The following is a 19,798-nucleotide window of genomic DNA, read 5'->3' as shown; positions in this document are numbered from 1 at the left end:
TTATTTATTTATTAATTTTTAACTCCCACAAATAAGTGAGAACATGTAGTATTTCTCTTTCTGCACCCGACTTGTTTCACTTAATATAATTTTCTCTAAGTCCATCCATGTTGTTGCGAATGTCTGAAACCATTTTACACTATAATATAGTATTGGTAACTTAGTATTTTAGAAGATAAATATATTATTATGTATATTAAAGTAGAGGTGTTTATGATGTAATAGAATTTTATAAAGATAGTGACTTGGATTAAGAATGTGTCATTATTTTTTGGGCATCATAAGAATAACATTTTAAAATTGAGTAATAATTAAAATATATAAATATGGAAAATATTTTGATTTTAAGCTAATTTTGAAATATTAGTGAAAACATTAAGAATAGTTATGTAGCATTTGTCAACCTCTATTAGTTAAATTTTAGGTGCAAGAGTCAGATTTTATCAATTTTCTTGATCTCTTTTTTTAATAAAAGTAAATAATATTAATTTATCTAAAATTCTTAACAGTCTAAATGTAGTAGAGGTCTGAACTTGAAGAAAGGCAGTTATTCTTCTCTCAATTCTTTTGTGAAGTTCTGTTATGAAGTCTTTACTCAGATTCTATATACTGTTTGTTGATTTTGTTCTCTACTTTCACACTGTGAATAATGGCAATTTAACTTAAGTCCATAACTGATTGATAATAGTAGCAGTAGCATCCGTAACAATATGTTAAGTTTTTTAATGATCTTGCCACATAAGGTAGACATTTATATCAGATATTTACATCCCCATTCTATAGAAGAGGAAACTGAGGCCTACAAGGGCTAAATAAATGACCCAAATTGTGTAGCTAAAACAAAACCTATGTTTTCAAAATAGTGTTCTATTCTCCTTCATTCTCCAAAATATGCTGGAATTATTGATTATCCTTGGTACTAAAAGTCATTGGAAAGGCATTTCTATATATTTTCAAATGTAATTTTTAATGATAATGAACTATTTGCTAAGAAATATGATGCAATATTTTTACCTCTAATTTTTAAAAATGCCCCTTTCCTGTTGTTTACAGAAAGTATCACCTTGGGTAGGCTTGCGCAAGATCAATATATCCTACTGGGGATGGGAAGACATGTCTCCTTTTACAAACACAACACTACAGTGGCTTCCTGGTGAACCAAATGATTCTGGGTTCTGTGCATATCTAGAAAGGGCTGCAGTGTCAGGCTTAAAAGCTAATCCTTGCACATCTATGGCAGATGGCCTAGTCTGTGAAAAACCTGTGGGTAAGTAGTCCAGTAAATTAGCATTTCTTTAAAAATGTGTTTCCAACCCCTTTTCCTGCTTCCTCTTTCCAGGGTGTAGTCTGAAGTAACTTACACCATCTTTTTATGATGTTTATTCCCTGATAATTGTGTAAATTCTATTTTTATCCATATTTCCAACTTTTAGTGATCTCAGCCTTAACCTGTGAAAAATAACAAAATTTTGTTGTTTTGTACAATCTTTATTTCTTGGTTAAGATAGTGAGATTATAAACAGTGGTTGTAGTTACTTACAGTATAGCAATAATCTATTCTTAGTTTGTTAAGATTTATCTTTAAGATTAATGACTAATTGAGACTCATTTTAATGTGGTAGATCTGTTATTTCATCTGTCAAGTAAAAAGAAACATTTCTGTTACATCTTTTGGAATGGATTTTTGTTAATTTGAGAAAGGAATGTTGAATTCTTTTCTTTTCAAATATTGTATTTTATTGTGGTAAAATATACATAACATAATATTTACCATTTTAACCATTTTTTTCCCCTTTTTTGTCTTTTTTACTGACCAGTAATGGGATTGCAACCCTCGGTGTTGCGCCCGCACCGCGCTCAGCCAGTGAGCGGGAACCGGTCTCCACATGGGATCCGAACCCTCGGCAGGAGCACCGCCGTGCTCCCAAGCGGCGCACTCTCCAGTGCGCCACCGGGCCGGCCCCATCTTAACCATTTTTTAGTGTACAGTTTAGTGGCGTTAAGTACATTCACACTGTTGGGCAGCCATCACAGCCATCCATTTCCAGAACTTTCTTCATTTTGCAGAACTAAAACTCTATACCCATTAAACAACAATTCCCCATTCCTCCTCCCCTTAGCTCCTGGCAACCACCATCCTTTCTATGATTTTGACTACCTCATACAGTAGAATCATACAGTGTATAACCTTTTGTGACCGGCTCATTGCCTGGTACAATGTCTTCAAGTTTCATCCACATTGTAGCATGTGTCAGAATTTCCTTCCTCTTTAAGTCTGAATAATACTCCATTAAATGTATATACCGCATTTTGTTCACTTGATCATACATCAGTGGACACTGAGTTGCTTCCACATTTTGGTTATTGTGAATAATGATACTATCAATTTGGTTGTACAACTATCTGTTCAAAATTCTGCTTTCATTTCTTTAGAGTATATAGCCAAAAGTGGAATTGCTAAAGCATATGGTAATTCTATGTTTAATTTTTTGAGGAGCTGCCATACTGTTTTCCACAGCGGCTGTGCTATTTTACATTCCCATCAGCAACGCCCAAGGTTCCAATTTCTCCACATTCATATTTTTTTTCTTTTTTAATAATAGCCATTCTAATGGGTGTTATAAATATTGTATTTTAGTAAAGATTTTATAGTAATTTGTATTTTTATTGTTTGTTTATATCAGAGACATGTTCACTAAGAAGACATGTGCTTTGATAAGGTGTAGAATGTTTATGGAAAAAAATGTGGCTGGGAAAGTAAATAATGCCAGTGTACATAATATTTAGCTAATGGATAGAAAAACTAGGCCACAGATTACATTACTATTTATAATTTTTAAAATTTACAACTTTATGTACTTAGTAAAAAATCAAACATTTCAAAGGAAGAATAAATTTCAATTTTAATGATATATTTAAGAATTATTGACATGTCATCTTTATTTTTATTTATCTCATCATGTTATAATGAGGTAAATAAAACACTTGGCTTAAGTAAAACAGTCCCTATACAGCAAAACAAACAAAATCTGTACACTTGCGTTAAAATGCAGTTAACAAATGGAAATAATTATATTTGTTTGTTTATTCCAGTTAGTCCAAATCAAAATGCAAGGCCATGCAAAAAGCCGTGTTCTCTAAGGACATCATGTTCCAACTGTACAAGCAACGGCATGGAGTGCATGTGGTGCAGCAGTACAAAGCGATGTGTTGACTCTAATGCTTATATAATCTCCTTTCCATATGGACAGTGTCTAGAGTGGCAAACTGCCACCTGCTCTCGTAAGTATTTATCTAGAGTGACTTTTCATTTAGCAGCAACATAGAGCTTTTTGCTGTGATGGAAAGAAGAGTTAAACATTTGAGGAAGCTTCAAAAGAAAAAGAAATTATAGCTAGTTTTAAAACCTACTAATGCTATTAGACTCTGATTTGTATTATGTCATCATTTGGAATTCCACTAAGTATCTTACCCTAGATATTAATGTCTTGCCACACTTCTGTTCCCCCTTCCCCTGAATTCTGAGTGTATGTTGCAGACAGCAAAATACCTTTTTTTTTTTTTTTTGTCTTTTTCCGTGTCTGGCAACGGATCGCAACCCTCAGTGTTGCCCCCGTACCGGACCGGGACCGGCAACGGGATCGCAACCCTCGGCGTTGCTCCCGCGCCTCGCTCAGCCAGTGAGTGGGAACCGGTCTGTATGTGGGATCCGAACCCTTGGGCAGGAGCGCCACCGCGCTTCCCAAGCGGCGCACTATCCAGTGTGCCACCGGGCCGGCCCCAAAATACCTTGTGATAATGCTCACCTCAAGGATCACATATTGCTTTGTTGTGCCTCTTTAATCTTCTTTAATCTGGTACAGTTCCCATGTCTTGTTTTTATTACATGGCTTTGATATTTTGAAAAATCTGCACCAGTTGTTTTGCAGGTTTCTCATTTTGGATTTGTCTCATTGTTTACTCATGATTAGGTTCAGGTAAGCACTTTTTGGCAAGACTATCTTATCAATGTTAATGTATCTGCTACAAGTGCAGGATGCAGTCTTGGCATCACACGGAGATTCATATCAGCAGGGGGATACTGGACTTGCTGTTGGTTTTGCTTCAGGAGAAAGGTCCTTCCCCTCACTGGTCTCATACAATATAAGGTCTGTAGGATGAGGATGCACCTGACTGACTCTTTGATACTGGGAACTATGTGGTTATGAGAGTAGCCTTGCTTGCAAAGGCTAATTGCATCCGAATGCAGCTGCCAAAGGAATTGGATAATACTACTGATAGCACTTGGTGGCCTTGTAGGAAGTTGAGACCAAGTGCAGCTCCTCTGCTTGGGAGAAGGAGGCAGAACTGGTCTCAGCTAGCTTCTTGCTAGTGGAGAATATGGTTTATCTTTCCACAATACATTCTCTGACATAGAGGTTTGTCAAAAATATAACCTGAATTAATTGGTCTTTTCAGATATGGAATAAGAAAGGTGAAAGTGTTATTTATTCCTGTTGCTCCCATCACCTGCTTCTCAATGTTGGATACATGCATTGATTTCCTAGTCATTGGGGTCTATCCCTCTTGTGATTGGTCCAGACTTTATGTCCTTTTTTTGGAATAATATGCTTTGTAGGAGCCAAACAGTTACCATTCCACCACCAGAGTTAGCGGGAGAATCACCTGAGATGAAGTTGGTGTACATGTTTATATCCATACAGGACTCCTTGATTTGAACAAAGCAAAACATCAGTTTACATGCTGAAGTCCACACAGACATAGACATCGTTTGATAAGGATGTTAGGATTGCTTTTTTCTATTTCTGTGAAGAATGTCATTGGTATTTTGATGGGGATTGCATTGAATCTGTAGATCACTTTGGGTGATATTGACATTTCACAATGTTATTTTTTCCAATCCATAAGCATAGAATGTCTTTCTATCTTTTTGTGTCCTCTTTAATTTCTTTCACAGTGATTTGTAGTTCTCATTGTAGGTCTTTCACTTCCTTAGTTAAATTTATTCCCAGGTATTTTATTTTTTTGGTAGCTACTGTAAATGGGCTTACTTCTTGATTTCTTTTTCTAATAGTTCACTGTTGAAGTATTAAAACACTACTGATTTTGGGCCGGCCTGTGGCTCACTCGGGAGAGTGTGGTGCTGAGAACACCAAGGCCATGGGTTCAGATCCCATATAGGGATGGACGGTTGCTCACTGGGTGAGCGTGGTGCTGACAACACCAAGTCAAGGGTTAAGATCCCCTTACCGGTCATCTTTTGAAAAAAAATAAAAAATAAAAATAAATAAAACACTACTGATTTTTGTGTATAGATTTGTATTCTGCAAATTTACAGAATTTGTTTATCAGCTCTAGGAGTTTTTTGGTAGAGTCTCTAGGTTTTTCTATATATAGGATCATGTCATCTGCAAGTAGGGACAATTTGACCCTTTCTTTTCCAGTTTGCATGCCTTTATTTCTTTTCTTGCCTGATTGCTCTGGCTAGTACTTTCAATAATATGTTAAATAGGAGTGGGCTTCCTTGTCTTGTTCCTGTTTATTTATTTATTTATTTATTTATTTATTTATTTATTTATTTATTTATTTTGAGTTGTTTCATATCTAAATGTGTACTTTTCATTTTCACTTGAATGATAGAATGGCTGGTTATAGAGTTGTAAATAATTTTTTTCTTTGCACTTCTTTAAGCATTCAGCACATGGATGAGATTTCTAAGGCAACTCTAATTTTCATTCCTTTATGGGACGTGTTTTTTTTTTTTCTTTCAATGGCATCTTTTAAGATTTTTCTCTTTATTGTTGGCATTCTAAAATTTTACAGATTGTTTTAATTCAGTTTTTCAGTTATTGGTGTGAATTTTTGAAATGAAAATTTCTAAAAAAATTTGTTATTGAAGAAAAGGATTTGCACTGTCTCTTTCAATCTGCTTCTTCACCTGCTGAAAATGTTCTTTTATATGTTTCCTTCTTTTTAGTCTTTTTGGAAATCTTAAAATGATTGTTGAAACTTCTAGATATGTCTTAGTATCTCTTAACTTCACTTATGCTTTCCATATCTTTGTTTGCTAATATTTAGGAATTTTTCCCTTTTATGGTCCTTCAATTGAGGCTTTTTATTTCTGTAAAGTGAGTTTTTTGAGAACATTTTAATTCCACTATAAAAATTGTTTAACTGAATTTTTTGAGAAGTGAAACACAATTAAGTATTTAAACACAGGTATGAATTGCATTTTTACCACTGACAAATCAAATAATGATAACTAAATACAGCTGATGGAGTTGTTAGCTAGGTATGCATAGATCAGTTCTTCAGTTCTACTTTTGTGTCTCTTGTTCTGATCTTTTGCTTCTTTTGTTTTCTTGATTGTTGTAGCTTTACTATCTACCTCTACAATATGTTCCTTGAGTAAAGTAGTCTAGTCTGCTGGGTTTTTTTTTTTTTCTTCTCCGTAGGTCTTTTACTTTCTCTGTTATGTCTATTGTCATGTTTGTATTTCCTATATATAGCTCATTTGTGCTGATGATGTCCAACTCTACTATAGAATTTATTTTTGTTCCACAGCTTTTCTATTATATGCCCCATACATCTTTGTGGGAAAAAAGGACATTGTACATTGCCTCAGGAGTCCTTGTATTTCTGGAAGTAGTAGAGTTGGCCTCTGCATTTGTGGATTCAACCAATCATGGATCAAAAATATTTTGAAAATAATTGCTTCTGTACTGAACATGTACAGACTTTTTTCCCTTTGCTATTATTCCCTAAACAATGCAGCATAACAACTATTTACATAACATTTACATTGTATTAGGTATTGGAAGTAATCTAGAGATGATGATTTAAAATAGACGGTAGGATATTTGTAGGTTATATGCAAATAGTGCACCATTTTATAACATGGATTTGAGTATCCATGGATTTTGGTATCTGCAGAAGGTCCTGGAACCAATCCCTCATGGTGACTGTGAGAGTACTGTGGCAGTAATCCACTCTTTGAGAAAAACAAACTTCTTCATTATCTTTATTTTTTCCGTGTTTTTAACCAACCAACATGTATTGAATAGTGAAAAATGCCAGGAAATAGCGACTAAGGGTGAAGATGATATTCCCGCTCAAAATTCAAGTGCTAAAAATAGCTGACTGTTTTTCTTTCAAAAGTCTCAGCTTTGGGGCACCTTTGAAAGCTTTGCCATGCTTTGGTCTTTAACTTCATATCTTTTTAGGATTAACTATATGTAATAGATTTACATTACCATTTGTACTGCATGTGTCTAGTTATTTATTTAATATTTGGCAGTAGTAAATCTTTAAAAATATTTTTATAGTTATTACCAAAACTTTGTATTAGAAATGGTCCAAGTTTTATGTTGCATTTATAAAGTTGTTTCCGATGATCATTTGAGGTTTATTGGTAAATGGTTCTTAAGGGAAACTTTTCTTTGGAAATGAAAAACAAATATGGATTTCTCAATATTCTCCAGTATTTTCCGGTAATAATACTTTGATATCAATGTTTAAAATTCAGAAATTGAATAGACGAAATATATTTTAAGACAAATTTTACCTAATGGTTTCTGAGAAAGCTTTGTTAATAACTGGCATTGTTAATAATAAATGTATTTTAAGTAGCTAGATATTCTGTTCGTGAAAATAAATTTCAAGGGCATTATTTACAGCAATAATAGAAGATTCACTTCTTAATATATAAAAGTTTAAATGAAAATGCAATTAAATTAATATAGTGAAAATGGAACAATAAGAAACTTGTAGATACAGTATACATCTCACAAATGTATGTTTATTTCAATATTTTATAGGTTTATATACCTCAATGTAAACACTGTTCTTTTCTTGGCAATTAAGGAAGGTAATCATTTTTCAAATTTTATGACAGTTTCTTACCGATTGATTTTTAAAAATTCTTACATATTTAAACAGTATTGAATATTTTATGACTTGATTTTTCAAAAAGCCAAAGACAAATAAAATAAAATAAAATAAAATAAAATAAAATAAAATAAAATAAAATAAAGATTGCTCTAATTACCTGTAGTTTATACATAGTGTCTATGTGATTTATAACTTTAGGAACAGTAGCAAAGTTTACATAACTTTTGTATAATATTGTTTTCTATAAGAAAAATAATTAGAATATGTTAGTTTTTGAGTCACTATTAAACACTAAAGAATGAATTTTTTGTTAATTTTTTAGCAGTGCATGTTGCTTTTCACTCTTTAGCAAAAATCAAAACCAACATTATACTTATTTAATAGTTTTAGATCTAAAATGAAATCAAAGAGATTAGAATGTTTTTCTGATTACATCATTTTGTAAGTTGTTGTTAATGCCTAAAATCCAATAGATAAATAGAACTAGAAGCTTAATAGTTTGTCATCAGTCAGTGCAAGAAACCCAGGATTCTTTAACCTAAGATTTCCCCAGTTGTTTGGAAATCATTGACAGGAATGTTATATTGAGAACAGTTTAATTGTAGTGTATCTTGAAGACATTTTAACATTTCTTTCCTTAAAAAGACAGTTCTAAAATAAAATTTACTTTGCTAGGAAATACCGACAGAGTATAAATATATTGGAAAACTAGATTTATTCTGGGTGAGACCCAGTAAAGATTTACTTCAAATCATCACACAATAGTGAATAATTGGAATGTCAAGATAACATAACTAATTAGATAATTTCCATTATTTCTCATTAATTGAGTAGGAACCCAGTATAGTTATGAAGACAATTGGAATAGTGCAGTCAACAATAATGTAGGCTAACTACAATCACAGGTATAAGAGAAATATTTTGAACCAAGAAAATTATGGAAGGGTGTGGTAATGTATGAAGTGTTCAGTTATCTAAGGATCTTTTAAATGAAGTGTTATTTTCCACTATGTACTGTTGAAAAAATGTAAATTTACAAAGGAAAACTCTTCATGTCAATGAATTATTTATCTTTAAGTTTAACATTAATCACTTGTGTTAAATGACTCAAAGAGTATTCTTCCTTTTATATTTCTTATTAAGGAAATTATACTTACGGTACTTATTCTTCTTATATCCAATCGCTGAGACGCTTAGCACTAAAAGAATTCACAACAAATAATATTATAATTGATGAATTATTTAATACAATATTCTGTTATCTCTGCAGAATCTTTGCCTATTATATTGAGTTCCTGATGTTCCCTGAGAAACTTGTGCTATTCTTGTTTGTAGTAATCTGAGGAACATTTGTGTTCCCAGTAGTATTAAAACACTGAGTGGCAGCTAAGTTATTAATACCACAATGATGAAATTGAGTCTGCTAAAGATCTACTATTTTTTTTTTTTCCTCTGTAGTTTTTGTACCATGAGACTAGAAGATGACATTCCTGGTGCCTTGTATGTTTGTCACTATGTTCTTTGGATACACAGATACATAGACAAAGTGCACCATTCCTAGAAAAGCATCAGTGAAAGTAATTATAGAAAGTCTCAGCCTATGGGGCCGGCCCGGTGGCGCACTGCTACAGTGCGCCGCTTGGGAGTGCGGCTGCGCTCCCGCCGAGGGTTCGGATCCCACATACAGACCGGTTCCCGCTCACTGGCTGAGTGAGGGGCGGGCGCAGCACCGAGGGTTGCGATCCCGTTGTCGGTCCTGGTCCGGTACGGGCGCGACACTGAGGGTTGCGGTCCGTTGCCAGACACGAAAAAAGACAAAAAGGAAAAAAAAAAAAAAAGAAAGTCTCAGCCTAATATATGATTCTCTGATTGTGAATTAAAAATTTAAAACATCACATAGCAACAGCTATGGATATGATTTCAGACGACAATATCTGTTCATCCTTGGATTTGTTGAATCTCATAAGTTATATTTCAATCAAAATACAAAAAAAAAAAAAAATGTTGAGCTTCAGCAAATGAGTCTTGGAGTGATATTCTTTAGCCCTGAAAGTTAGAGTGTGTGTTCCTGGTTGCCTCACTAAAGCACAGTATCAGGTTTTTGTGCTCCCATGCAGCTTGGCTCTTTGGGTGGTATTGAGCTTATTCATCACATGATAGCCAAATACTAGTATCTTGCATCCTTGGGAAGAGCATTGTCCATGAGAGTCAGCCAAATGGGGCCTAAGCAATCTCAGGGAATGGGCAGGCATCACTCACACTGGATATATGTGGGCAGAAATTTTCATTGAAGGCTCTTATTAGGCACAACAAGAATGGCTGACGTGGCTCTACATCACAGACGATGGTAAAGGTGGTCTGTAGGCCCCTGGATGAGCTCCAGAAATCCTAGTGTTGGTAAAGTTATCAGGAATCATTAAGTACTAACTTTATTTTTCTCCATGTTATGGTTGCCTTTTCCCACCCCAAACCAGTCCATTTATCTCCTCTTTATTCATGATGTGTTTTTTATTTGCTTTAAGTACTTGCTGTCTCTTGGGTATTATTGCAAAAATGTTTACATTTATTTTGCTGTCTTTTTTTTCATGATCATATTTGTTTTTCCATTAGCCTACAATTCTGGTTGAATATAAAGTCATGTAACATATTTGTTAATGTTTCTGTCATGCAGCTCAAAATTGTTCTGGGTTGAGAACCTGCGGACAGTGTTTGGAACAGCCTGGATGTGGCTGGTGTAATGATCCTAGTAATACAGGAAGAGGACACTGCATTGAAGGATCTTCACGGGGACCAATGAGGCTTCTTGGAATGCACAATGAGATGGTTCTTGACACCAATCTTTGCCCCAAGGAAAAGAACTATGAGTGGTCCTTTATCCAATGTCCAGGTAATAAAAATGTGATGAAAACAATTTCAGTTTCTGTTTGAGTAAAACAAGGAATTTTCTTTTCTTATAGAAAGATTTAAAAAAACTACAGTGAAAAAATGAGACTCAAGTTTCAAAGATAAAAAATGTTTTCCCCTAGACTATATTTATCTCTGTTGTATAGGTGGTATTCTGTTTAGAATCATTAAATAGGCTAAACACATTCAGGGAATACATGATTAGATTTGGTTTTATGTGAACCTTTAAGAGGAAAATATTTTGGCTTCATGTCAATTTTCTACTCTGTAGCAATGACTATAGTCTTTTATTGTTCATAGTATTATAATATCCTAGAATTCTCAGACAACTCAGAGTATCCATTCAAACTTCATTCTAAGTATGAGAATGTTCTATATAACATCTGTAGTAGAGTCATCTGGCCTCATTTTGAAAACTGCCATTGGTATTCACTACCACTCAATTTTGAAGATCATTTTATTTTTCAGAGGCTTTCTTCATAAGAAGTCTGTACTTATACTAAATAAAATCAATCTCCTTGAAAAATTAATTTATTTAACATTTTTATTGAGTGCCTGCCATGTGCCAAGGAGTATTTTAGGTGCTAGAGACACAACAATTAGCAAATTAGAGTAAAATCACTGCATTCATGGAGCTTATATTTTAATTGAAACTAATAAAATTATTTAAATAAACATATATAAAATTAGATTGAGTTCAGTGCTATTACATAAATAATCAAGGGGGATAACAGTTGCTATTAAAAACAGGGAAGTGAGAGAAGACCTCACTGAGAAGTAACAAACACCTGAGGTAGATGAGGATATAAATCATGGAGATATTTGGAAAAAGAATGTTCCAGAAGATGTAACAGTCTGACACAGGATTTGGGTGAGGTAGTTATTCAGGAGATGATTTTAGGTGGCAGAAATGAGCGAATGGTGAGAGTTTCAACAGGAAGGGAGAAATACCAATAATACTTATATATGCGTTATTAAGCTGGCTACCGCACTGGGAAGTTTGGGCTTGGACCCACTGGGGACCTGTGAAGAACCATGCAGAATGACCCTCAGAGTTATCCCACTGAGGAATTGAGAGGCTAGGGCATTAATCCAGTGTCTCCCATCCTCTATTGGTTGAGCAGTGTTCTTAGGTGTATTAATTCCCTTGTACTCCTGAACTGTTCCAGCCATGTCTGACCAACAGCTTTCCCTGGCACAGTGAAAACACTAAGGCAGAAAAGTAGAGAGACCTCAGAACAGGCTTTAGATAAGACACTGACAATGTGTAGCACCAAAACTGGATGAATCCAGGGAATTGTGGCACAGGGTGAAACAATACCTGCTACAAAGTTTATGAAATACATAAAAAACAATAAAAAGAAACCAATTATTGATTCACACAACAGCATGGCTGAATCTTAAGTGCATTTTGCTTAGAGGAAGAAGCCAGACCAAAGGCTGCATGTTGTGTTATTTCATTTATAAAATAATCTGAAACAGATAAGATTATGGGGATGGAAAACAGATCAGTTATTTGCCAGGAGTACGGGTAGGGATTCATTTCACTACTGAGGTTGTTGATAACATAACTCTATGCATTTGTTAAAATTCATACTGTATACCACAAAGATTGAACTTTACTGTATTTAATGGGAGCTGGGTTTCCCACTGTCAGGGAAAGACATTAAAAATAAGCAAGGGTTGAGGGCTAAAATGAAGCCTGTCATACTGGATTACAGTCTGAGAGAATAGCATGAATTTAGGTTTATATTAATATATATACACAGAAATAAATCTAGATATGTTTGTTAAACATGGATTAGTATACATGCCTATACTTTCTTTTTTAAAAATTATTTTTATACATATTTATGGGTACAGAGTTGACTACTAGGATTAGTATACAGTACGTGATGATCAAATCAATATTATTAGCATGTTCATCATTACGAATCGTAATTTTTGTTTCCCGTATCCATTTACTCCCTATCCACCATCCCTCTACCCTTTTCCCATCTCAATAACCATAGGTCTCTTCTCTCTTGAAAGTTCAATGTTTTATTATGGTCTTTCTTTCATTCTTTGTTTCTTAGCTCCCACTTACGAGTGAGGACGTGCAATATCTCTCTTTCTGTACCTAGCTCATTTCATTTAACATAATTTTCTCCAAGCTCATCCACATTGCTGCGAATGGCAGAAAATCGTTCTTTTTTATGGCTGAGTAGTATTCCATTGTGTATATATACCACATTTTCCTTATCCTGTCATTCACTGATGGAAATTTAGGTTGGTTCCATCCATATCCATAAATAGGGCTGTGATGAACATGGGAGTGCAGGAATCCCCTCAACATGATGATTTCCATTCCTTTGGATATATACCCACAAGTGTGATTTCTGGCACTGTTTGCTGAGAGAGCCTAGAAGCCGTGACACCCCATTAGCAGTGAACATTGATCTTGGTTTCTAAATACCATTCCCCAATGAAAGGAACTAGTGCTCCCTGGGGAAGTGACTGATTCCAAGGAAGAGAGAGAGAGAGAGAGAGAGAGAGAGAGAGAGAGAGAGAGAGAGAGCGCAATCATGTCAAAGAGACACATAGCCAACCTGAAAAAGTTCTCAGTGGCTCACAACTGGGTAAGACAATAAATAAGGATTATATTGATTTTAACCCAAAGAAGAAAATTCATATTCATGATTCTGTACTGATATAAATGACTAAATAAATAACAAATGGATGAGAATGAACAAATCTTTCTTAGAGAAAAATTACAAATAAATGTAGAAGAAATTAGGAAAATGAAAAATTGCTATTAGAACACCAGAGTAATAATTGCTGTACCAAGTAATCTTCTTAAGAGTGCTAAATTCCCCAAACCAATCAGCCACCAAAAAAACCCAAAAAACAAAAAAGAATGCTAAAGTTAGTGGGTGAGTTTTTAAGGAGAAACAGGATATTTACATAGCTTCATAGTATCTTCTTTAAAAATGTATTAAATGCTGTGGTGGTTTTAACATATGTCCACAATTTTTTTTTCATTTATTTCCTTAGTTTTGTAAATTATTTTTTCTTTTCTTTCTCTTTGTGTCCATTTCTATTCTTAATATTTGAATTTCTGATTTAAGGTGGTTTTTAAACACCTCAAATGCTGGTTTGACTATGTTTCATTCTATTTAGAAAGCTGTCTGAGAGTCTTCTGCTCTATGGTTATATTTTCCAAGGGAATTTTCATTAGTTAAGGTGTATTGGATCTGGTTTTCTGATTTTTTATAATAAGTGTATAGATTTATTAATTTTTTGTGGCATTGGCATAGTTTATAAAATTTCTAGTTTTGTGGTACTCCCTTCTGTCTGAATAGCAAAATTTTGGTGGTAGTTGTAAGGATCATGTGTCCTCTGAATTTGAGCTTTTCTCTTTTTTTGTCTTGCAAAAATTTAATTATTTTATTCCATTTATTTATACCTTAACTACCCATTTGTCAGTCAGGCTGAGTTTTTGTTTGGAAGCTGTGGTGGAGAATCTGCTTCCAGGCTTGTTTAGGCTTTTGGCAGAATTCATTTCCTTGCAATTGTAGCACTGAGGTGCCTTTTTCTTGTTGGCTCAGCCAGTGACAACTGCAGCTCCTAAAGAATGCTCATTCTCTCCCACATGGCCCTCTCATCTACAAAACTAGCAATTTAAAATCTCCAAAACTCAAGTGTCGTTTCTCTTTCACTTTAATCTCTTTCTTTAGATAGATACCAGTTCTTTTTAAGAAATCATCTGATTAGGTCCATCCAGAATGACTTCCCATTCATAAGGTCAACTGTGCCATAAAACATAACCTAATCATTGCAGTGACTATCCCATCATATGTATAGGTCCCTCCCACACTCGGTTGGGGGCCACGTTGGAATTCTGCCTACCACAAACTATTTCTCTTCTGTCTTCAAGTATGCCAATCTTTTTTTTTTCTGCACAGTCTTATCAGCTGTTAATTTTCATCCCACTTATTTTTTATAAAATCTATATTGAGATATAATTCACATACCATATCCATATGTATTAGACAGAATATATGTATATTCTGTTTCTCTGGAGAAATCTATATTTATATCTATATTTCTATATCTGTGTCTATATTTATCAATCTGTCTATCAATCATCTGTCTACTGAGATTTCAAGGAATTGACTCATGCAAATTTGTGGGCTGACAAGTCCAATATCTGTGTGGCAGGTCCACTAACTGGAAACTGAGGAAGTATTTTTTCTTCTCTGGGAATTCTCAGTTTTTGGTTTTAAGGCTTCCAACAGATTGGATGAAGCCTACTCTTTAAGTAAAGGGGAATATCCTTTACTTAAAGTCAAAATAACTTGTAGATTAGTGTTTGATTAAATAACTTGGTGCTATAACCTAGCCTCATTGGCACATAAGACTAGCCATCACATCATACAATTTACATATTTAAAGAGTTAAACTCATTGGTTTTTGATATATTCACAAAGTTGTGCAACCATCACTACAGTGAATTTTAAAGCATTTTTATCCTTTCCAAGAGAAACTCCATACCCATTAGCAGTCACTCTCCATTAACCCTCTACCTATCCTTGCCAGCCCTAGGCAGTCACTAATCTACTTTATATTGTAGCATGTAGCAATACTTTATTTCTTATTTTGTCAAATAATATTGTTATGTGGATGTACTCTATTTAGTTTATTTACTCATCACTTGATGAGCATTTGGATGTCCAATTTTTGGCTATTTGAATAATGCATTCATGTGCAAGTTTGTGCATACACATGTTTTCATTTCTTTGTAAGTGGAATTTCTGAGTCATATGGTAATCCTACATTTAACCTTTTGACGAAATGCCAGACTGGTTTTCAAAGCTGTGAAAGGAGAAGCCAGTCAAAAAGACTACATATCATAAAGCTGCTGTAGAATTTTACATTCTCACCAGCAGTGTATGAGGGTTCCAGTTCTTCCTGCCCTCCCCAACACTGGTTATTCCCCAGCATTTGGTTTATAGTCATAGTGGTGGTTGTGAAGTGGTATCTCACTGGAGTTTTAATTTGCATTTCCTTGGTGGCTAATAATGTTGAACATCTTTTTATGTGCTTATTGGCCATTTGTATTTTTTCTTTGGAGAAATGCCTATTCAGATCCTTTGCCAATTGTTTCTCTTTTTATTAATGAACTTTAAGTGTTCTTTACACATTCTAAATACAAGTCCGTTATCAAAACATACGATTTATATTTTCTCCCATTCTGTGTGTTGTCTTTTCACTTTCTTGATAGTGTCCTTTGAAGCACAAAAATTTTTAATTTTGATGAAGTTCTTATCTTTTTTTTATTGACTGTTGTGCTTTTGGTGTTATCTGAGAAACCATTGCCAAATATTTATGCCTATATTTTCTTTTAAGAGTTTAATAGCTCTTATATTTAGGTCTTTGATTCATTGTGACTTAATTTTTGTGTGTGGTGTGAGTTAGAGATCCAACTTAATTTCTTTGCATGTGGATATCCAGTTGTCTCAGCACCACTGGTTGAAAAGACTGTTCTTTCCTCTGAATTTATTCTTCATTTTGTGTATTTCTTTTTTTATCTTTAGAAATTGTATTTGGTCATTTTCACATTTTTTATTTCTCTCCTTCTCATGCTTATGTTTTACTCTATATTCTTGAACATATGGAGCATATATTAAAAGTCCTTTTCTGCTTATTCCACTTTGTGTACTATTTCTTTGTCTCTTCTGTTGATTTTTTTTTTTAACTGACGATAGGGCAGATTTTCCAGTGTAGTTATTTTTGATAGTATCCTGAACATTGTAAATTTTTGTAGTTTAGTATTTGATTTTGTTCTATTTGTTTTATAGTGTTTGATTTTGTTCTGGCATGCATTTATGTTTTTTTTTTTCCTTTTTGTCTTTTTTACTGACCAGTAACGGGATTGCAACCCTCGGTGTCGCGCCCGTACCGGGGACCGGCAACGGGATCGCAACCCTAGGTGTCGCGCCCGTACCGGGGACCGGCAACGGGATCGCAACCCTCGGTGTTGCGCCCGCACCGCGCTCAGCCAGTGAGTGGGAACCGGTCTCCACATGGGATCCGAACCCTCGGCGGGAGCGCCGCCGCACTCCCAAGCGGCGCACTCTCCAGTGCACCACCGGGCCAGCCCCTGGCATGCATTTATGTTAGTTGGTATCAGTAGGATCATTTCAAAAATTGTTTTTAAGATTTGTTAAGGTGTGTATATAGCATTTTCAAGTCCAGTGCTAATTTATTTTCACTACTAAGGCAGGATTTTTCTAGTGTGTACATGACGCCCTTTGTGTTATGAGGTCTCACCACTCTGGTAAGCAGGAATACAAAGTTTTCCCAGTTCAATGTTAGCTCCTGGCATTGATTGACTTACTGTTTTCTAGTGGTTCTTTCTCCAGTTTCATGGTGTTTCACACCAGTGTGTTTAATTTATTATTCAGCCAGAGATTCAAGGGGACCCTTCTGCTGATTGCTGTTTGCAGCTCTCTTTTTCTAGTGTTTTGCCCCACAATTTAGGCTACATTCGAGTAGGTAGTTCTTCTACCAATCTCTCTGGGTTTTTCTCATGTGGCTCCAGTTATTTGGCAGCTTGACTGGCTCTGGATGGTCCTAGAAGGCTAAATTCACATGGTTCATGGTTCGTGGTTTGAGCTGGTTGGTTGGTCTAGGGGTGCTCAGGTGGAATGGCTCTTTCCTGCTGTACTTGGCCTATCATCCTCCATTTGTAAAGATTAGGCTTCTATACATGATATTTTTAGAATCGAATTCCAAGGAGAGAGGCCTAGCCTCAGAATTTCTGCCATCATTTCCACTGCATTTGAGTTGTCTGAGAAAGTTACAATATTAGTTCAGTTTCAGTACATGGAAAATATTTCAGTTTTTTGATAGGAGCAAGGGTAAAATAAAATTGCGAATGGTGTATGTACATAGATGAAAAGAATTTATATTAATTATTTTGCAGCTCATCTAATTAGATCATTTATTTATTCATCCACATATAACTCATATGCCATAAAATCTACCATTTTGAAGTATAATATTCAATTTTATTTAATATAATGAATAAGTCTCCAAATGGCACACCTCCAAATTTATTCTTTTGCATATGAATATGAAATTATCCCAGCACCATTTATTATTATTATTTTTATTTATATGTATTTATGGAGTTCAGAGTTGATTCTCAGTATTTGTGTGCAGTATGTGATGATCAAATCAATATTAGCATGTTCGTCATTAGAAATCATAGTTACTTTTTGTGTCATTTACCCAATTACTCCCTATGCCTCCCCTCCCTTCCTCTCTCCCTCCCACCTCTAGTAACTATAGGTCTGTTCTTTCCTTTTCTTCTAGTAACTATAGGTCTGAAAGTTCAACTTTTTATTATGGCCTTTCTTTGTTTCTTAGCTCCCACTTATGAGTGAGGACATTCAGTATATCTCTTTCTGTGCCTGGTTATTTCATTTAACATAATTTACTTCAAGCTCATCCATGTTGCTGTAAATGGCAGAATTTTATTCTTTTCTTATGGTATTCCATTGTATATATATATGCAACATTTTCTTTATCTAGTTGTCTGTTGATAGACATTTAGGTTAGTTCCATATCTTGGCTATTGTAAATAGAGCTGTGATGAACACAGGAGTGCAGGTATCCCTTCAACATGATGATTTCCTTTCCTTTGGGATATACCCGGAAGTGAGATTGCTGGATCATATGGCAGTTCTATCAATCGTTGTTTGAGGAACCTCTGTACTGTTTTCTGTAATGGCTGCACTCACTTACAGTCCAACCAACAGCATAGGATAGTTCTCTTTTGTCCACATCCTTGTTAGCATTTTTTATTCTCAGTCTTTTTGATAGTAGCCAGTCTAGCTGGGGTGAGGTGATATCTCAATGTGGTTTTGATTTGCATTTCTCTAATGATTAGTGATGTTGAGCATTTTTTCATGTACCTGTCAGCCATTTGTATGTCTTCCTTTGAAAAATTTCTGTTCAGCTCCTTTGCCCATTTTTTAATGTATTATTTGGGGATTTTTTTACTGTGAAATTGTTTGAGTTCCTTGTATATTCTGGTTACTAATCCCTTTTTTGATGTATAATTACCAAATATTTTCTCCCATTCAGTAGATTGTCTTTTCACTCTGTTGATTGTTTCTTTTTCTTTGCAGAAGCTTTTTGTTTTCATATAATTCCATTTGTTTATTTTTTCTTTTATTGCTCATGCTTTTGGGGTTTTATTCATAAAGTCTTTGCCCCGTCCTACATCCTGAAGTGTTTCCTCTATGTTTTCTTTTAGTAGTTTTATAGTTTCAGGTCTTATGCTTAAGTCTTTAATACATTTTGAGTTGATTTTAGTATATGGTGAGAGGTATGTGTCTAGTTTCATTCTTCTACACATAGATGTCCAGTTTTCCCAGAACCATTTACTGAAGAGTCTGTCTTTTTCCTGGTGTATGCTCATGGCACTTTGTGAAAGATCAGTTGGCTGTAAGTATATGGGTTGATTTCTGGGTTCTCTGTTCTGTTCCTTGGCCCATGTATCTATTTTTATGCCAGTACCATGCTGTTTTGGTTACTATGGCTTTGTAGTATAATCTGAAGTCAGATAGTGTAATTCTTCTTGCTTTATTTATTTTTTTGCTCAGGATTGCTTTTGCTATTTGGGGTCATTTGTTGTTCTCTATGAATTTTAGGATTTTTTTTCTATTTATACTGTGAACAATGTCACTGGTATTTTGATAGGGATTGCAGTGAATCTGTAGACTGCCTTAGGTAGTATGGACATTTTCACCATGTTAATTCTTCCAATCCATGAACATGGAAAGTCTTTCCATCTTTTATTGTCCTCTTTAATTTCTTTCTGCAGAGTTTTGTAGTTTTCATTGTAGAGATTTTTCACCTCTTTGGTTAAATTTCTTTCTAGGTATTTTCTTCTTTTCATAGTTATTGTAAATAGGCTTGCTTTCTTGATTTCTTTTTCTGATTTTTCATTGTT

The 19,798-nt window shown here is 34.7% G+C and overlaps 1 protein-coding gene across 1 annotated transcript in view; it reads left to right on the top strand.

Moving 5' to 3' along the window:
* Positions 1 to 19,798, top strand: part of ATRNL1 (attractin-like 1) — a 293,585-nt gene that overhangs the window by 157,478 nt on the left and 116,309 nt on the right. The window contains exons 15-17 of the mRNA XM_008578422.1: positions 1,054 to 1,267; positions 3,094 to 3,282; positions 10,562 to 10,777. Of these exons, the coding sequence (XP_008576644.1) occupies positions 1,054 to 1,267; positions 3,094 to 3,282; positions 10,562 to 10,777 (619 nt within the window). The remainder of the gene's footprint in view (positions 1 to 1,053; positions 1,268 to 3,093; positions 3,283 to 10,561; positions 10,778 to 19,798) is intronic.

This window comes from Galeopterus variegatus, unplaced genomic scaffold (genome assembly GCF_000696425.1).
Source record: "Galeopterus variegatus unplaced genomic scaffold, G_variegatus-3.0.2 Scaffold1679, whole genome shotgun sequence".
NCBI lineage: Eukaryota > Metazoa > Chordata > Mammalia > Dermoptera > Cynocephalidae > Galeopterus > Galeopterus variegatus.
Note: the sequence above shows the minus strand (reverse complement) of the source record. Positions and strands in the feature narration are given on the sequence as shown.